The 15,057-nt window shown below is 43.1% G+C and overlaps 1 protein-coding gene across 3 annotated transcripts in view; it reads left to right on the top strand.

Annotated features, from left to right (window-relative positions):
- Window positions 1-15,057, top strand: part of ttn.1 (titin, tandem duplicate 1) — a 176,118-nt gene that overhangs the window by 57,208 nt on the left and 103,853 nt on the right. The window contains exons 87-106 of one of the 3 annotated variants that reach the window (XM_042213662.1): window positions 3,931-4,020; window positions 4,204-4,299; window positions 4,492-4,587; window positions 4,780-4,866; window positions 5,073-5,147; window positions 5,333-5,422; window positions 6,192-6,227; window positions 6,417-8,429; window positions 8,891-8,941; window positions 9,385-9,783; window positions 9,869-10,147; window positions 10,705-10,974; window positions 11,063-11,202; window positions 11,693-11,819; window positions 11,970-12,236; window positions 12,338-12,604; window positions 12,779-13,042; window positions 13,829-13,968; window positions 14,057-14,183; window positions 14,549-14,815. In XM_042213662.1, the coding sequence (XP_042069596.1) occupies window positions 3,931-4,020; window positions 4,204-4,299; window positions 4,492-4,587; window positions 4,780-4,866; window positions 5,073-5,147; window positions 5,333-5,422; window positions 6,192-6,227; window positions 6,417-8,429; window positions 8,891-8,941; window positions 9,385-9,783; window positions 9,869-10,147; window positions 10,705-10,974; window positions 11,063-11,202; window positions 11,693-11,819; window positions 11,970-12,236; window positions 12,338-12,604; window positions 12,779-13,042; window positions 13,829-13,968; window positions 14,057-14,183; window positions 14,549-14,815 (5,181 nt within the window). The remainder of the gene's footprint in view (window positions 1-3,930; window positions 4,021-4,203; window positions 4,300-4,491; window positions 4,588-4,779; window positions 4,867-5,072; window positions 5,148-5,332; window positions 5,423-6,191; window positions 6,228-6,416; window positions 8,430-8,890; window positions 8,942-9,384; window positions 9,784-9,868; window positions 10,148-10,704; window positions 10,975-11,062; window positions 11,203-11,692; window positions 11,820-11,969; window positions 12,237-12,337; window positions 12,605-12,778; window positions 13,043-13,828; window positions 13,969-14,056; window positions 14,184-14,548; window positions 14,816-15,057) is intronic. The other 2 variants (XM_042213665.1, XM_042213663.1) reach the window with 2 other exon arrangements.

Genomic DNA, 15,057 nt, shown 5'->3' with positions numbered 1-15,057 from the left:
AGTGGTACCTAAGCCTGAAGTGGAACCCGTGAAACCAGTGGTACCTAAGCCTGAAGTGGAACCCGTGAAACCAGTGGTACCTAAGCCTGAAGTGGCTCAAATTAAGCCTGAGCTCCAAGAACCAAAAGCTGTCCCCACTAAGAAAACGCCAGAGGCCTTAAAACCAATAGGTAATGTAATGAACACTTTGTTTTTCTGATGTTCAAATGGAAAGTCATTACATCCCAAGTTCTTCTAGTTTTGTTTCATGTTGCTGTGACCTAAGTGTGCACTTCTTAACATGTTCATATATGTCATGGATGTCCTTTGCTGCTAACCTCTTGATCTTTAAGCATTAACACTGTCTATAGTGTGGACCACACGTGGTGTTTGGAGTGTTTGAATATAGCCTTTAAAAAAGACATTGCTTTGGTGTATAAATAACAAATCTAACAAATTTTGATCATGAAAATAATTCTATGGTAAGAGTAAACCTTTAAACATATAAATGCTGTCCAAAGTGCCAGCCGTAGACAAACTAGCAGAAGCCACAATTCAGCCAGTCCCTACAACGATTACTTCAACAAAGACTGACAATCCATTATTAAAAGGTAATGAAGGGACATGTTTTTCATGTGTGGCACTAACTCTCTTTACAACAAACACGGCTCGGCTGTGTATTTAATGTACTGTGACTGTGTCTTTCTCTAAGCACTCGATAGAGTGTTGACGCCACCGTGGTTACCAGAAGGTTACTGAACATATACACTGTATGCATTTTTTCCTTTAAAGTACCAAAACCACCAAAGTCAGAAGAACCTGTACTTCACCCAAGTGCAGTCCTTGCTTCTCCATCATTGGAACATCTTCCAACTGAAGGTATAGATTGTTAACCAAAGTCGTGTTGCTTCTTTTTCTCTAATATCATCTTTCCTACTTTGACTTCACTCATTAAGAATGTATCTTTGATTCCATATTAATCTTAATTGTTAGCTGTTGGATAAAAAAATACACAATCTTCTCTTAAGTGCAAGAAACACCAAGATCAGAACAACCTGTACCTCAACCACCTGCACCCAAAGTTACTCCACAAAAAGTTGAAGATGTCCCAGTTAAAGGTACTACAAAGAGTTTGTTGAAAAGCTGCTGTGTTGTGCCGGTTTCTTTTATACTTGTTAGTATAACTTTTGCTTTTCTGAAATATCTTACATAAATATCTTTCAGCATGCTAAGCACTCGTTAGAGTGTGACTACAAATTTTTGGTATTAGAAAAAAAATATTAAATATTAAATAAATCTTCTTTTAAGTTGCTTTAGAATCAAAGATACACGAACCTCCAAGAAAACCATATTTGCTGGCTGATAAACATCAGCAGGAAGTAACTGAACCAAGGGACCTGGAAGCTCCAGAAAAAATCAAGGCTCCTGAGGTTCCTGAAGCACCAAAGAAGGTTCCTGAAGCACTAAAGGTTCCTGAAGCGGCAAAGACGGCTACAGAGGAACCGAGGAAGCTTCCTGAAGAACCAAAGAAGGTTCCTGAAAAAACAAAAAAAGTTCCTGAAGAACTAAAGAAGGTTCCTGAAGCACCTAAAAAGCCTCCCAAGGAACCAAAGAAGGTTCCTGAAGAACCAGTTCCAGAAACACTGAAGAAAGTTCCAGAAGTAGCAAAAACAGCTGTGGTAGAACCACAGAAAGTTCCAACAGCACAGGTTATAGAACGATCAGCAGAGCCAGTGAAAGATCTAGAAGTGTCAGCAGAACCACAACATTTGGAAACACCAATACAACAACCGCAGGCCAAAAAGTCTGAAGGTAGATATGTCTGTCAATACCATTTGGTTGGTCTTATAACCACTTACTAGTAACTCATCTTGACCTATTAACACAATAAGTTGGCCTTGTTGAAATGCAGTAAGCTTTCTTCAAAGATTTTGTTATGATTTGTGTGTTGACTGTTCACTGTTTGTTACTTCATATCAGTCATCCAAACAGTCAAACAAAGGGGGATACCAACAGCTCTAGCTAAACCACAGCTGGAGGCGAGTACACCAGTCAAAGGTATGCTTTGACTTTGAAAGGTTCCCCGTGGATATTCAGCATTTTTATGAATTCCTTAGAACATGACTATGAATACGTTTGCTTCTATAATCAGATGAGATCGTTGCTTCTGGAAAAGTAGAAGACGAGCCAAAGGCCATAGAAATCCCTCAGCAGAGAGGTAGAAATTCATAATACTTATAAAATAGTTGTAAAATAAGGGTCGTAGTTGAATATGTACCACACTAAAGTTTGTATTTTTGTGTCTTGGTGGTGTGTATGTGTCGTGTTTTCTTCTTGGCCACCGCTCCATGGTGCATTTCTTCAATCTTGGGTAATATCTTAAAATTTATCCCAGTTCCTCCGAAGACTCATCTGAAGCCAACAGCTGAGGTTGAAGGCAGAAAGGAGTGTCCTGCAGAAAAAGGTGTTGAAGAAAGGATTTCCCTTACAGAAGCTGGCTACAGGAAACAGGAAGTCGACACATATGAAGAAGGAGTCAACGAGTCAACTGCAAGAGAAGAAACCATTTTGAAAACTGAGATAATGGAACAAATTGAAAAGACAAAGGAGGTGGTTTCTGTATCATACAGAGAAGATCGTCAGGTAGAGATTATAGAGCAATGGAAAACAGATTATGAGGCTGAACAACTGGAGTGGACTGGACCTTACAAACCTGAGAAAATAGAGAAAGAAATGTCTCAGTGGTCTGCTTCTCCAACTCTAAAGGGGTCTGCCCATTCTCCTGCAGAACAAGATGTCGCACCTCCACCTGAAATGTCTCATCTTTTGCAGAAAAAGGTTTCTTCTCCTGATGTTGGTGTTACATCAGAAAAAGAGGCTTACAAGAAGAAAGAGCAGGCCGAAGAGGCTGGCCTTCCTACTGCGTATTTACAGACAAGAGTTACTGAATCATTATATCATGAAGAAATTCAAGACTCTGCGATAGAGGAACTTAAGTCTAAAAAGGTCACCACATCAAAGAAGCCGAGAGCTCTTACAGAAGTAATTTGTTTGAAGCAAGATGGGTCTGTTGAAGGTAAAGCAGATGTTCCCCAAACCACTCTTTCTCACCCTGCAGCAGTTTCTCCTACAATGGTATCTTCAAGTCAAGACATGGTGAAAACTCCTAAAACTTCCATAAATGTATGTGATGAAGATATTCTACCTCTGGACAAGCCAAGTCTTCTATCAGAAGATGCATCGATTAAACAAAGTAGGGATGGATCACGTTTTGTTACAGATCAGATTCCTTCACCCGAGGAGAGACGCTGTTCTGAGGAAGACATTTCTCCAGCAAAGAAGTCTGTTCTGCCAACCAAACACAGCTCCCCTACACTCTCTGAGGCAGTTTTTGGCCTAATAGAAGATCTGTCCCTTGAAGAAGACACTCCTGTCAAGAAACCTATTCCTTCTGTGGCTGCTCCAGTAAAAACATCTCAAGTTCAGCAAATCTCTCCATCTTTGAGAGTTTCTGAGGAAGCAAACAACTCTGCAACTGAAGCTACACCAACAAGAGCAGATGACAAGAAAGCAAAGAAGCCAACACAGAAGACTGACCGACAGGCTCTTGATACAGGTATCTGAGCCACACAGGCTCACGATCGCCTCTCTTAAACTTTACTTTCACTAATATCTTGTACTCATCGTGGTTAACAAGAAAACCTTAGTCCATATTAAGCTGATCTTTTTAATGACGATTTGGGGCAGTCTTGGTCTGTTAACCTCTTTTACTGCTGGGATTTTGTTTTCATTCATCATCTTCATTCTTCAGCTTTCATCCACATCTTTATCTCTGTCGCTGTTTCAGCCTGTTTATGATGTTTGCAGAAATGTGCCTGAAATATCTGTGTCTAGTCTTGGCTGACTGTGCTGCTGTCTCGGTTGTGACCTTGACATCTTGTATTCCTAAAGTGCCTCCTCCTGAGGAGAAGAAACCATCTCTACCAGCACCAAAGCCTTCACCTACTCCTCCTCGTGAGCAGAAGGGGGCTCCCCCTGCAGGTAGCCTGTTCAGTTTGTTCCTCATCTTTGCTGAATCTTAATGGGCCAAACTTTTTCTAATCTTCACCTCTATTTGTTTGTCCTTTCTGTCTAAGTCATCTTCAGATTTCCATGTTTATTTTTTGTTTTATGTACTTACTGTGTGTCAGTTTGTCGTGACCTTGGCATCTTGTATTCTTAAAGAATCTCCCCGAGAGGAGCAGAAACCATCTGCACCAGCACCAAAGCCTTCACCTCCTGCTCCCCCTGCTCCTGAGCAGAAGGTGGCTCCCCCTGCAGGTAGCCTGTTTATGCATGTTCCTCATCTTTGCTGACTCTTCATGAGTTGACCTTTTTTGTCTTTGATTTTTTGTATTCTTCCTCTCTAAGTTGTTGGATTTTTTTTAAATTAATGTGTGTATTATGCGTAAGTTTGCACTGACCAAGCTTATGGCTTCTTGGTCGTGACCTTGGCATCTTGTATTCTTAAAGTATCTCCCCCAGAGGAGAAGAAAACATCTGCACCAGCACCAAAGCCTTCACCTCCTGCTCCCCCTGCTCCTGTACAGAAAGTTGCTCCTCCTGCAGGTAGTTTCTTCGCTCACTTTTGTTATTGTTGTAAATGTTGTCTTTCTGTTTGGTTTCATTTGGTGGGTGACAATCGCCTCATGTTTGCTTTAACTTCACTGGCTGACTGTTGTTAGTCCTCTCTGGTGTCTCTACTGACCATATGGCAATCTTGGTCATGATCTTGGCATCTTCTATTATTATTTCCTTCAGAGGAAAAGAAACCATCTTCTCCAGCGCCGAAGCCTTCGGCTCCTGCTGCTCCTGCTGCTCCTGCAGCCAAAGTTGCTCCTCCTGCAGGTACTTCTGTTACACCTCTGTTTGTTATTATAAAAATTCTCCATGTTGTCTTATTCTGTTTCTGTTTGAGTTACTGTTATCTTTGTTGCCCATGTAAACTTTTCTTCCATCTTAACATCTTTATATTGTTCTCTGTCTGTTCCAATTTGTTGCTACTTTCGAGTCTTCTCTCTTGGTCGTAACCGTTGATATTTTGTACTTCTAAGTGTCTCCTCCTGAGGAAAAGAAGGTGCCTCTACCAACAACCAAGCCAACAGCAGAGAGAGTGGTTCCCCCCGCAGGTAGTTTCCACTGCTTATCATTAATCTTACTGACTGTTCTGTTTGTCCTGCCTTTGAGAAATCTGTTGGGTCTTAACAACAGTGAATTCTGTAGTTTTATACGTTTCGTTCATCTGTTTGTCAGTTGGTTGTTGCTTGTTGACCAGATCTTTGCCAGTGATTTAATCATGTTGGCGTTCTTGTAGCTAAAGTTGCATCGTTGGAGAAGGAAGCTCCTGCACCAGCCGTAAAGGCTGAACCAGCTCCTGTATCAAAGGAAATCTCGCCCCCTGAAGGTAACATCTGTTCTTTCATGTATGCTCCTCTCTTATGTTTATCTTCTACTTTGAAGCATTTTTAATGGCACAGCTTCAGTCTTCATACCAAACATATTTACCTTTTCTTTTAAAATGTGTTTCCTGTTTACATCTGTTGGTCTGTTTCTATACACAACAGTCCACTTCCACACTTTGATCCAATTCACTTCTTTAATATTAAATGGTAAATGGACTAGTTCTTATATAGCGCTTTTCCACTCTTCTGAGCACTCAAAGCGCTTTACACAACTTGTGCATCACCCATTCACACAAGCACAACTGACATTCACACACATTCATACTCCGATGAATGCATCGGAGAGCAATTTCGGGTTAGTATCTTGCCCAAGGATATTTGGCATGCAGACTAGGGGGAAGCCGGGAATCAAACCGGGAATCAAACCACCAACCTTCCGATCAGTAGATGACCTGCTCTACCACCTGAGCTACAGCCACCCCAATTTGCTGAATGAAGCCAAATGACCTTATAAAGGATGTTTAAACATCTGGTTGCATCATGTTTGCAGTGATAAAACGTGTTAAACAGCTGATGAACTTCCTGCTTCTTCTTAAAGCTCACTCTCTCTATTTCTGCAAAGTATTCTGCTGAAAGCTCAAAACAGTAAAACAACCCCAAACACAGCTGCATGCCTCAAACAAATGAACCATCTTTGGCTTTGACTGAGCCTTTTGTCTAACTCTGTTTGCATTATTTGTACTTATAATGATTTTATATAATCTTTTGCAGACAAGGAACCAGTGTCAGCACCTGGACCAACAAAAGGTATGCAAAACCTTTTTATTTCAAAGAAACAAAGCACAACCTGCTTCAATTTTTTGTAGCCTTTTAGGATATTTTAGTTTCATCTACATGTGTAAGTGTGATTCTGTGTTATACTGTAGAAAATATTTTATTATTTTCTGTGTTATTATGGTGATATTATAAAAGGTGCATTTGCTGCCCAAACCACAGTGCCGTCTCTTAAGCAAAAGGGTAAGATTCCTGTTCAAGAGGCAAAAACACCCGAATCACCTAAGCTGAAGAGTAAGTTCACCAGAATACCGAAAGAGAAAGAACCAGAACCAGAGGTCATTAAGCTGAAGAAGGTTCCAGTGAAACCTCCAGAGCCAGAGAAACAAGTCGTAACTCATAAGGCAGAAGTGACGAGGCATCACGATCCAGAGCTAGCAGTTCATGGGCTTCATGACAGGGACGATCGAGAGATAATCACACTTGGTAGAACTGAACGAGTATTCACTGCAGATGAGGAAACTATTGAGTTAAGCCATTTTGAGGAAATGGAAACCCTTACAGTTGTGCAAAAACCAGAACCTGGCAAATGGACAAGAACCTTAAAACCTCAGAAAGACGAGGCACCGGAGGAGCCGCACGTCGCAAAGAAGAAAATAACTAAATTGCCAAAAGCAGATGAGCAAAAAGAATCAGTGAAACTAAAACCATTTGAAACATTTGGGAAACAAGATGCTGAATTACAAGCAATCAAACTAAAAAAGGTGCCACCTAAACCAAAAGAGCCTGAAAAGGAAGCCATAACTCATAAAGTTGAAGTGACAAGGCATTATGATGCAGAATTAACAGTCCAGAAACTTCGTGATAGAGAGGATCGAGAGTTAGTAACAGTTGAGAGAAAGGAACGAGTTTTCACAGCAGCTGAAGAGACATCTGAACTCAGCTTTGCAGAGGAACCTGAAAAACTGGAGGCAGAAGATGAGAAATCAAGATGGGTAAGAGCCCCAAAAGCACCAAAAGAAGAGGAACCAGAGTCAGATTTAAATAAAAAGAAAATAAAAAAATTACCAAAGAAGGACGAGGACCAGGAAGTAGTTACACTGAAGCCATTTCAAAAACCCCAAAAACAAGAAGCAGCTGAACCTCCGAAGGCTGAGACAGAAGCTGAGGCAAAAACAGATACTGAGCGGAGTCCTTACATGAGAGGTGAGCTGCCACGAAGAGATCAACCTGCCGCTGCTGTAAAACACCAGAAAGATGATGACGATGCTCCACTGATGAATGACAATGCATCTCCACATATCAACAAAGACCAAAAGGAAATCCCATATAAGAAAAAGGTTGATCAAGTACCCAAAGATGTAGAAACTACAGCGGCCGAAAAGCTCCGCAGAAAACCTAAAATTATTTCTACACCTGATAAAGAGAAAGAGCAGGTTGTGTTGAAACCATTCACTAAAATCACCAAGCCTGAAGAAAAGCCAGAAAAAGCATCAGAAGAGAAGAAGAAGCCTTTGGACACAAAGGTACCCAGTCAAGGAACTAAAGAGCTGAAGGAACAACTTAAGAAAGCTGAAAAGACTGTAACGCCTAAAAAAGACAATGAAACACCTCAGGAGAAGGAGAAACCAGCTGAGAAGCCCAGTCCTCCAAGTCAGAAAGAAGAAGAGAGACCGAGTCCTCCAAAACAAACCGATATCCTGAAGAAAAGTCCAGAAATCAAAAAGACTCCTTCACCCAAAGCCAAGATAAGTCAAGATAAGCCTGAAGAGGAAAAGCCCCTCAAACCTATTGAGCAGCTGAAGAAGGTTGAACTAAAAAAGACCCCATCACCCAAGATAGAGAAAATAAAGACAAGTGAAGTGGAGCAAATTCCCATCGAGAAGAAGCCAAGTGGTGAAAAAGTCAAAAGGATTCCCAAGACTGTTTCGCCAAAAGACTCCACTGAATCCGTGACCCTCAAAAAGGTGCCCAAGAAGCCCTCACCAGAGGGGCCCTCGGAAAGGCCTGATACAGGGCGGATCCCTCTGGTGAAGGAGATCTCTCCTGGAGCTGTGGAGATTAAGCGGGTGACAACCCAGCCAGAGGAGGAGGTATGTGAAGAGGAGGGTGAAAAAATGGTAGCCGACGAAGATGAGGAGGTCTGGGACTGGGAGCTGGTTCCACCGGAAGACTGGGAAGGTGAAGGGGTGGATGGGGCGCTGGAGACTCCAGGCATGCCCGGCACCAAGAGAGGTGAGGTGAAGGCCGGTGAACTCGTCCAGCTGATGACTCTGGAATCGCCTCATCCCATTTCAGACAATTCATCTAATCTTCATTACATCCAATTTTACGTTACATTATATATTTGTTCATCTGTTTGTCTGTCTGCTCATTGCCCATCCATCCTTTGTGATGTTTTTAAGTGGTCATCATCTTAAATCTGTCCTCAGTTGTGTCATCAGTCATTCGATGCTCATCTTCATCACTGTTTTTATTATTCACTGCAACAGTTTTTCCGTTTCCATCTCACCTTCATCCTCGTCACTGAACTTTTTTTTTTTTACATGTGTGTAATTTGATGTTCAGCTGTGATCTGGATACGATCTTGAATCTTGGCTGTTAGTTTTGTTAACATCTTTTTCTTGGTTTGTGTTGGAGACTAGGATGAGCTCTTGCAGTGAAGCTTAAAACTTGTCCCACTCTTTCTTGTTCAGATGGAAAACCAACAGAAGAGCCCGCGAAAGGCCGAGGTCGAGGATTTGGGGGTGAGAGCTCACTAACATTAGATCTCATCAGCACAAACCATTCGGCACTTTCATTTGTTTCATGCACACTTGTAAAGCCAAAGTTGTTTTTTTGTGTGTGTGTGTCTTTAGAACAAAACCAAAAATATATTTTATGTTACAATTTTAATTTTGAGTTCAAAGCTCACTTCTGACTGACAGCTGTGTCTGTGTATCGTCGTGAGCATAAATCTAAAGCTTTTTTGTCCTGTGGGATTCGTTGTTTGTGTCGAATATGTTTATTCCTCATTGGTTTTAGGCAGAATCTTATTTTTTGTGCTTATTTAACATTAAAATCTTTATACTTTTTAAAGACGTTTAAGTCACAGTAGGTAGCTCACAGTTTCAAAGTAAGCTGCTGTCTAATTCGTCACTTGCCCCAACATCTGAATCAACAAGAGGAGTTTTTGTGTCTGATGTTGCAGCGAGACAAACTCCATCTCCTGGTGATGGAGGCAGGGGCCGGGGTCTAAAGCCAGGTGGAAAAGGCCCATCACCTCCCGAGGACCCATTTGGAGGATTCAAGCTCAAACCTGTCCAGCTGAAGTTCATTAAGAAGCTTAAGGACATTGTGCTGCAGGAAGCTGAGTCCATCGGCTCCTCCGCGGTGTTTGAGTGCGAGGTCTCGCCTTCCACGGCCATCACTTCGTGGATGAAAGATGACAGCAACTTGCGTGAGAGCCCCAAGCACAAGTTTACATCTGATGGCAAAGATCGCAAGTTGCACATTATTGATGTGCAACTATCTGACACTGGAGAATACACGTGTGTGGCTAAGAATGCGGGCAAGGAAATAACATGCACAGCCAAGTTAATTGTTGAAGGTAAACGATTGTTTTAATCCAACATCAATTTTTAAAAACTTATTTGACATTCATGAAAACACTATTAATCACCTTTTTCCCACAGAGCTGCCTGTGAAATGGTTGAAGGAACTGGAACCAGAGACAACATGCATTAAGGGTCAGCCAATGTACCTCACCTGTGAGCTGAACAAAGAACGGGACGTCATTTGGAAACGTAACGGTCAGGTTCTGAAAACAAAGGCTGGAAAAGTGGCCGTTAATGTAATTGGCATGCAGCATGCTGTGACCATCCAGAACTCCACTGATGAAGATGGCGGCGCCTACACCTGTGAGGTCGATGGACAGGAGGACGTCAAGACTACAACTAACGTCAAAGTTATTGGTAAGAAGTCTGCAGAGCATGGTAGCAATGAAACAAGATAAATACAGTCATTGTACCGTCCACCGTTCAGGGTGAGTCCACCTACAAGCTGGATTGGTCCCAGGCTGAAACTGTCCCCCAGCAGTTAAAAACCAATATGAAGGGCAGCTACTATGAACAGTAGAGCTTGTATTTATGCACCATTTAAGGCCTAAGTTGATCCCTGTTTGAGTTGCCTTATGCTGCACCAGAGAAAACAGACCATGGCACAACCAAAATTACTGTGACGGTGTGCAGTCTCATTGTTCTGGCAAAGATGGCTGCTCAAAGACGGGAACCCGTCACCATCTTTAATCTGACCTTGATGCATCAAGATGGCAATAAAGCTGCGCTAGGACGGCGTCAGTCTGCACACTCAAGCTCTCTTGCCAATCTACCAATCCAGTGAACCAAAGATTTTCCCTAGTTACACAGAAGTCGTTGTCATACTTCTTTAGTGTGACTGAGGCATAAGAGTGTGTCTTGTTGAGCAGTTTTCCACTGTAGGAACAAATATAATGTGAACCCTTCCTCCTCAGAAACCATCAAAGACTGGCTGGTGAAGCCTCTGAGAGACCAGCATGTGAAACCAAAGGCAAAGGCCACCTTCAAATGTGAGCTGTTCAAGGACACGCCCAACTGGAAGTGGTTCAAAGGAGAAAACGAGCTTACTCCCTCTGACAAGGTCGAGATCAATAAAGATGGAAAGGACATGACGCTCAGCATCAATAACTGCCAGCCTGATGATGTATCAGACTACACCATCCAGGTGGAGGATCGCAGATATACAGCCAAGCTGACACTTGGAGGTTGGTGTATCCACGTTGGGGAAGCATGAGGACCACGCTTTTCCAATCGCAAAGATTTCTAACTCTAACTTTCTTTGGCTGCTTTCAGAGCGTGAGGCTGAGATCCTCAAGCCACTCTCCAGTGTGGAGGTGGTTGAGAAGGAAGAGGCCAACTTTGACTCTGAGATATCAGAGGACGATGTGGCCGGTGAATGGAAGCTGAAAGGCCAGGTGTTGACTAGATCTCCGGTAAGATATTTAACAATGCTTTGTCTCAGAGCAAATTATTGGAGATAAATATCTGAATTTCAGGAGCGGGACCACGCCTCCAAACATGCGCCGTCCAGTTCTCATCTATATAGGTTCCCCCAGTTCACCAAGCTGTTCCTTCTCGTTTCTGTGCCCCACCCTCCCTCCGCTTTTCAAGTCTTCGCTTCTATTTAGTGCACGGGGATCTGCCAGGAGCCGTCGGCCCTTTGAGGCCTTCCCCAAACCGCAGCTCAGTTCATGTCCAAGCGTCACCTTTACCTACTAATGTGCTGTCAAACCTAAAATGAGGACGTGGGCCCAGCTAGTGAGATAGCAGCTAAACGTGAGCTCGTCGCAGGACTCAGGCCACTCGAAACCACAAATGAGAGGATCATATACTTCTGTGCTGTAGTAAATTTAGTAGCCTGCATGATTTGGGTTTATAGAAATGTGAATAGGGAAGTAGCACTCATGCCTCTTTGTTTTGCAGACCTGTGACATTAAAGCTGAGGGCAAAAAACGTTTCCTCACACTGAAAAACGTGCAGCTGGATCAGGCTGGTGAAGTGACATACCAGGCTCTGAACGCCGTCACCAGCGCTATGCTCACCGTCAAAGGTACGGATTTACCAAAGACAAAACTTCCCCTGTTGCAACCTGCTGCATTTTGTTGGTCATGGAAAACTGTTGCAGAGCAAACACGGTAAGAGAAGCTGTGGTTGTGTCTTTGTTTCTGTTATTAATTGCCAAATCGTTCGCACCTCTCAGAAATCGAAATGGGCTTTGTTGACCCGCTCAAGGACCTTTCTGTGCCTGAAAAGAAGCAGGCTAAGTTTGAGTGCACCATCACTAAGGACGTGTCAAAGGTCATATGGTTCAGGGGGACAGAGATTGTCACTCCAAGCCCTAAATACGAAATAATTGATGACGGAAAGAAGCACATGCTGATCATAAACAGCTGTGAGTTTGACGACGAGGCTCAGTACACGATCGAAGCGTTGGGTCAGAAATCAACGGCTCAGCTGATGGTGGAGGGTAAGTGGCAAAGAGAAGCGCCACGCTTCATGTTGTTCATGTTTCCTCTGTGAGCTCGTTCAGTGGCCAATGTTTGTCTGCGCTGACTCGATGTATTCCAGGCATGAGGCTGAGTTTTGTCCAGCCGCTTCAGGACCAAACGGTCAAAGAAGGTAATGCGGCACGCTTTGATCTCGAGCTGTCTCATGAGGACGTGCCAGTGGTCTGGTACCGAAACGAAGTCAAACTCCACGTGAGCCGAACGGTTCTCATTCACGTGGAAGGAAAGAGACACACTCTAGAAATGAGGACGCTGAGTCTAGATGATACCTGCCAAATTAAGGCAGAGGCTAAAGGCATTTACTCCATGGCCAAGCTGACGGTCGTAGGTAACTGCGCTCCCTCGTTTCCTTTTCACTTCTGTTTCACAGTAGCGTGACTTACATGACTCACTTTTTGCATTTTCATATTGTATACTGCATTACAAGACTGCTCTTCACAGAGAAAAATTATGAAAATCTACAAATTATTTGTAATAAACCAAAACTTCCTGTCTGCTCCAGAGGGCGACCCCATGTTTGTGGTGAAGCTACAGGATTACTCAGCCACCGAGAAAGAAGAGGTGACCCTGGACTGTGAACTGAGCAAAGACGTCCCGGTGCTTTGGTACCACGAAGAGAAGGAAATCATCGCCTCCAAGATGGTCATCATGAGGTCAGAGGGCACGCGCAGGTCTCTGGTCCTGAAGAAAGTGGAACTGAGCGACAAAGGCAAATATGTATGTGACTGTGGAACAGACAAGACGTCAGCCAACATCAATATTGAAGGTAAGCACGGTGACATGATTGCCTAAATTCTTTTAAACATAAAAATCAGTTGAATCATAAATTAATCGTAAAGCTGTCTAAGATTTACAGGTTGCTAGGTCAAAATAAACCCGTAAAACGTTAAATGTTCAAGCCTTTCACTGCACAAGGAAACATGACTCCGAAGGGAGGTCCAGGCCTCGTCAGCCTAGTGAGCGACCCCGTAGCAACCTCACGTCTCTAAAAATGCACATCTCCACACCGGTCTGGGAATGACACATCGATGCCTGCAGTTCACATCAAAGACAGCAGCTTCTCTGCAAACGCTCACTGAGCAGCAGTAAAACCTCAGAAAGAGATGCAAAGAGCATTTAAAAGTTGTGCCTCCCCACAACTTTAAAAATGAATGAAAAATAAAAACTTTGAAGGCGAGCGTTCACAGTTTCCAGTTTTTTTGAACTTTTCATGGTGAGCTGTGGGCGAGTTTGCAGCCGAGTCAGCATCTTCCATGGGAACTGCAGGAAACCATGGCAACGTGACCCAAAAATCACTCGGCAACCAGAATCCACATTTTCCCCTAGCGACTGATCGAGGCCGCCGAGGCTGTGTATGAGGACAGATGATGGATTTACTTTCTTTAAATCAAAATAAAAAAGAACTTTGGATTAAAATGAGAAATCCGAGGGAACAAACTGAAACTGATAGTTTCCAGTTCTTCCATTTTTTGTTGTTTAGCTGTAAAATCAGTCCTTTCTTCCAGAAGCAAAACAAACTGCATTTTCATATCATGACCCTTTTTCCCAAAAGCACGCGACATCAAAGTCGTCCGGCCGATTTATGGCGTGGAGTTGTTTGATGGAGAAACGGCTCGTTTCGAAGTGGAGATCTCTGAGGACGACGTCCACGGACAGTGGAAGCTGAACGGAGCGGTGCTCAGTCCGTCCTCTGTGAGTGCTTCATCACAAGCGCCTCATTGGCAGCGCTCTCCATAACATGAAGCCAGTTTATCAGACTGTTTACGTCTTTGTTTAACAGGATGTGGACATCATCGAGGAAGGAGGCAAGCACACGCTGATCCTCTACAACTGCAAAGTGTCCATGACCGGCGAGGTGGCGTACTCTGCTGCTAACGCCAAGTGCTCCGCTAACCTCAAGGTCAAAGGTAAGCCAGCCCACTGACCTCATCATATTTCATAAAAAACATTTTAAATCATTGTAACCTAAAAATGTGAAACTAAAAATGAGAGCGTCTCATAGAATAAGCCAGCGGGGGATCGCAGCAGTTCAATCAAACCTCCGTCTGAGCTTCACCTTCTCAGGTCTGACTTCTCATCAGACTTCATCTCCACTGAACAAAGACACCATATATAAAAACGTCAATACTTTTACTCTGTGTTGGTTACTGTCACAGTTTGGGGCTCGTTATGACGACAGGAATCCTCTAAAATGAACTATACTGATAATTATGATTATCTAAATTCAACTAGGAGGCTAAGTTTTTCTGTTTTTCTCACTGTTTTTCTTCAGAACTCCCGCTGAACTTCCTCACACCCATGACTGATGTTCAGGTCTATGAGAAGGATGATGTGAGGTTCGAGGTCGAGGTGTCGAGAACTCCAAAGACTTTCCGTTGGCTCAAAGGCTCACAGGAGCTGCAGAGCGATGAAAAGTACGAGGTGATCCAGGAGGGAAATTTGTACGTCCTGGTGATCCGATCGGCCGCCTACGATGACGAGGCAAAGTACATGTTTGAGGCCGAGGACAAGAGGACGACGGGCAAACTGGTTATACAAGGTAACGTCGTGGTTGTATTCATTTTTTTTAAACTCCTTTGGCACCAGTGAAACCTTCAGAGAGTCAGGGCACATTATAATCATGTGTTCACATTTAGATCAAATTATTACAGTTTTAAATTTGCCAAATAAACACTTCTGTCCAAACCTTCTCCAGATGAATTCAGTTTGGCAGATTTTTACCTCTGCTTTGTCTTCTGGTTCGGTTCACTTTGAACTAGAGATGGCACGATACCACTTTTT

The sequence above is a fragment of the Haplochromis burtoni genome, unplaced genomic scaffold, assembly GCF_018398535.1.
Source record: "Haplochromis burtoni strain Fernald_Lab_line unplaced genomic scaffold, NCSU_Asbu1 Contig_465, whole genome shotgun sequence".
NCBI classification, from domain to species: Eukaryota; Metazoa; Chordata; class Actinopteri; order Cichliformes; family Cichlidae; genus Haplochromis; species Haplochromis burtoni.
Note: the sequence above shows the minus strand (reverse complement) of the source record. Positions and strands in the feature narration are given on the sequence as shown.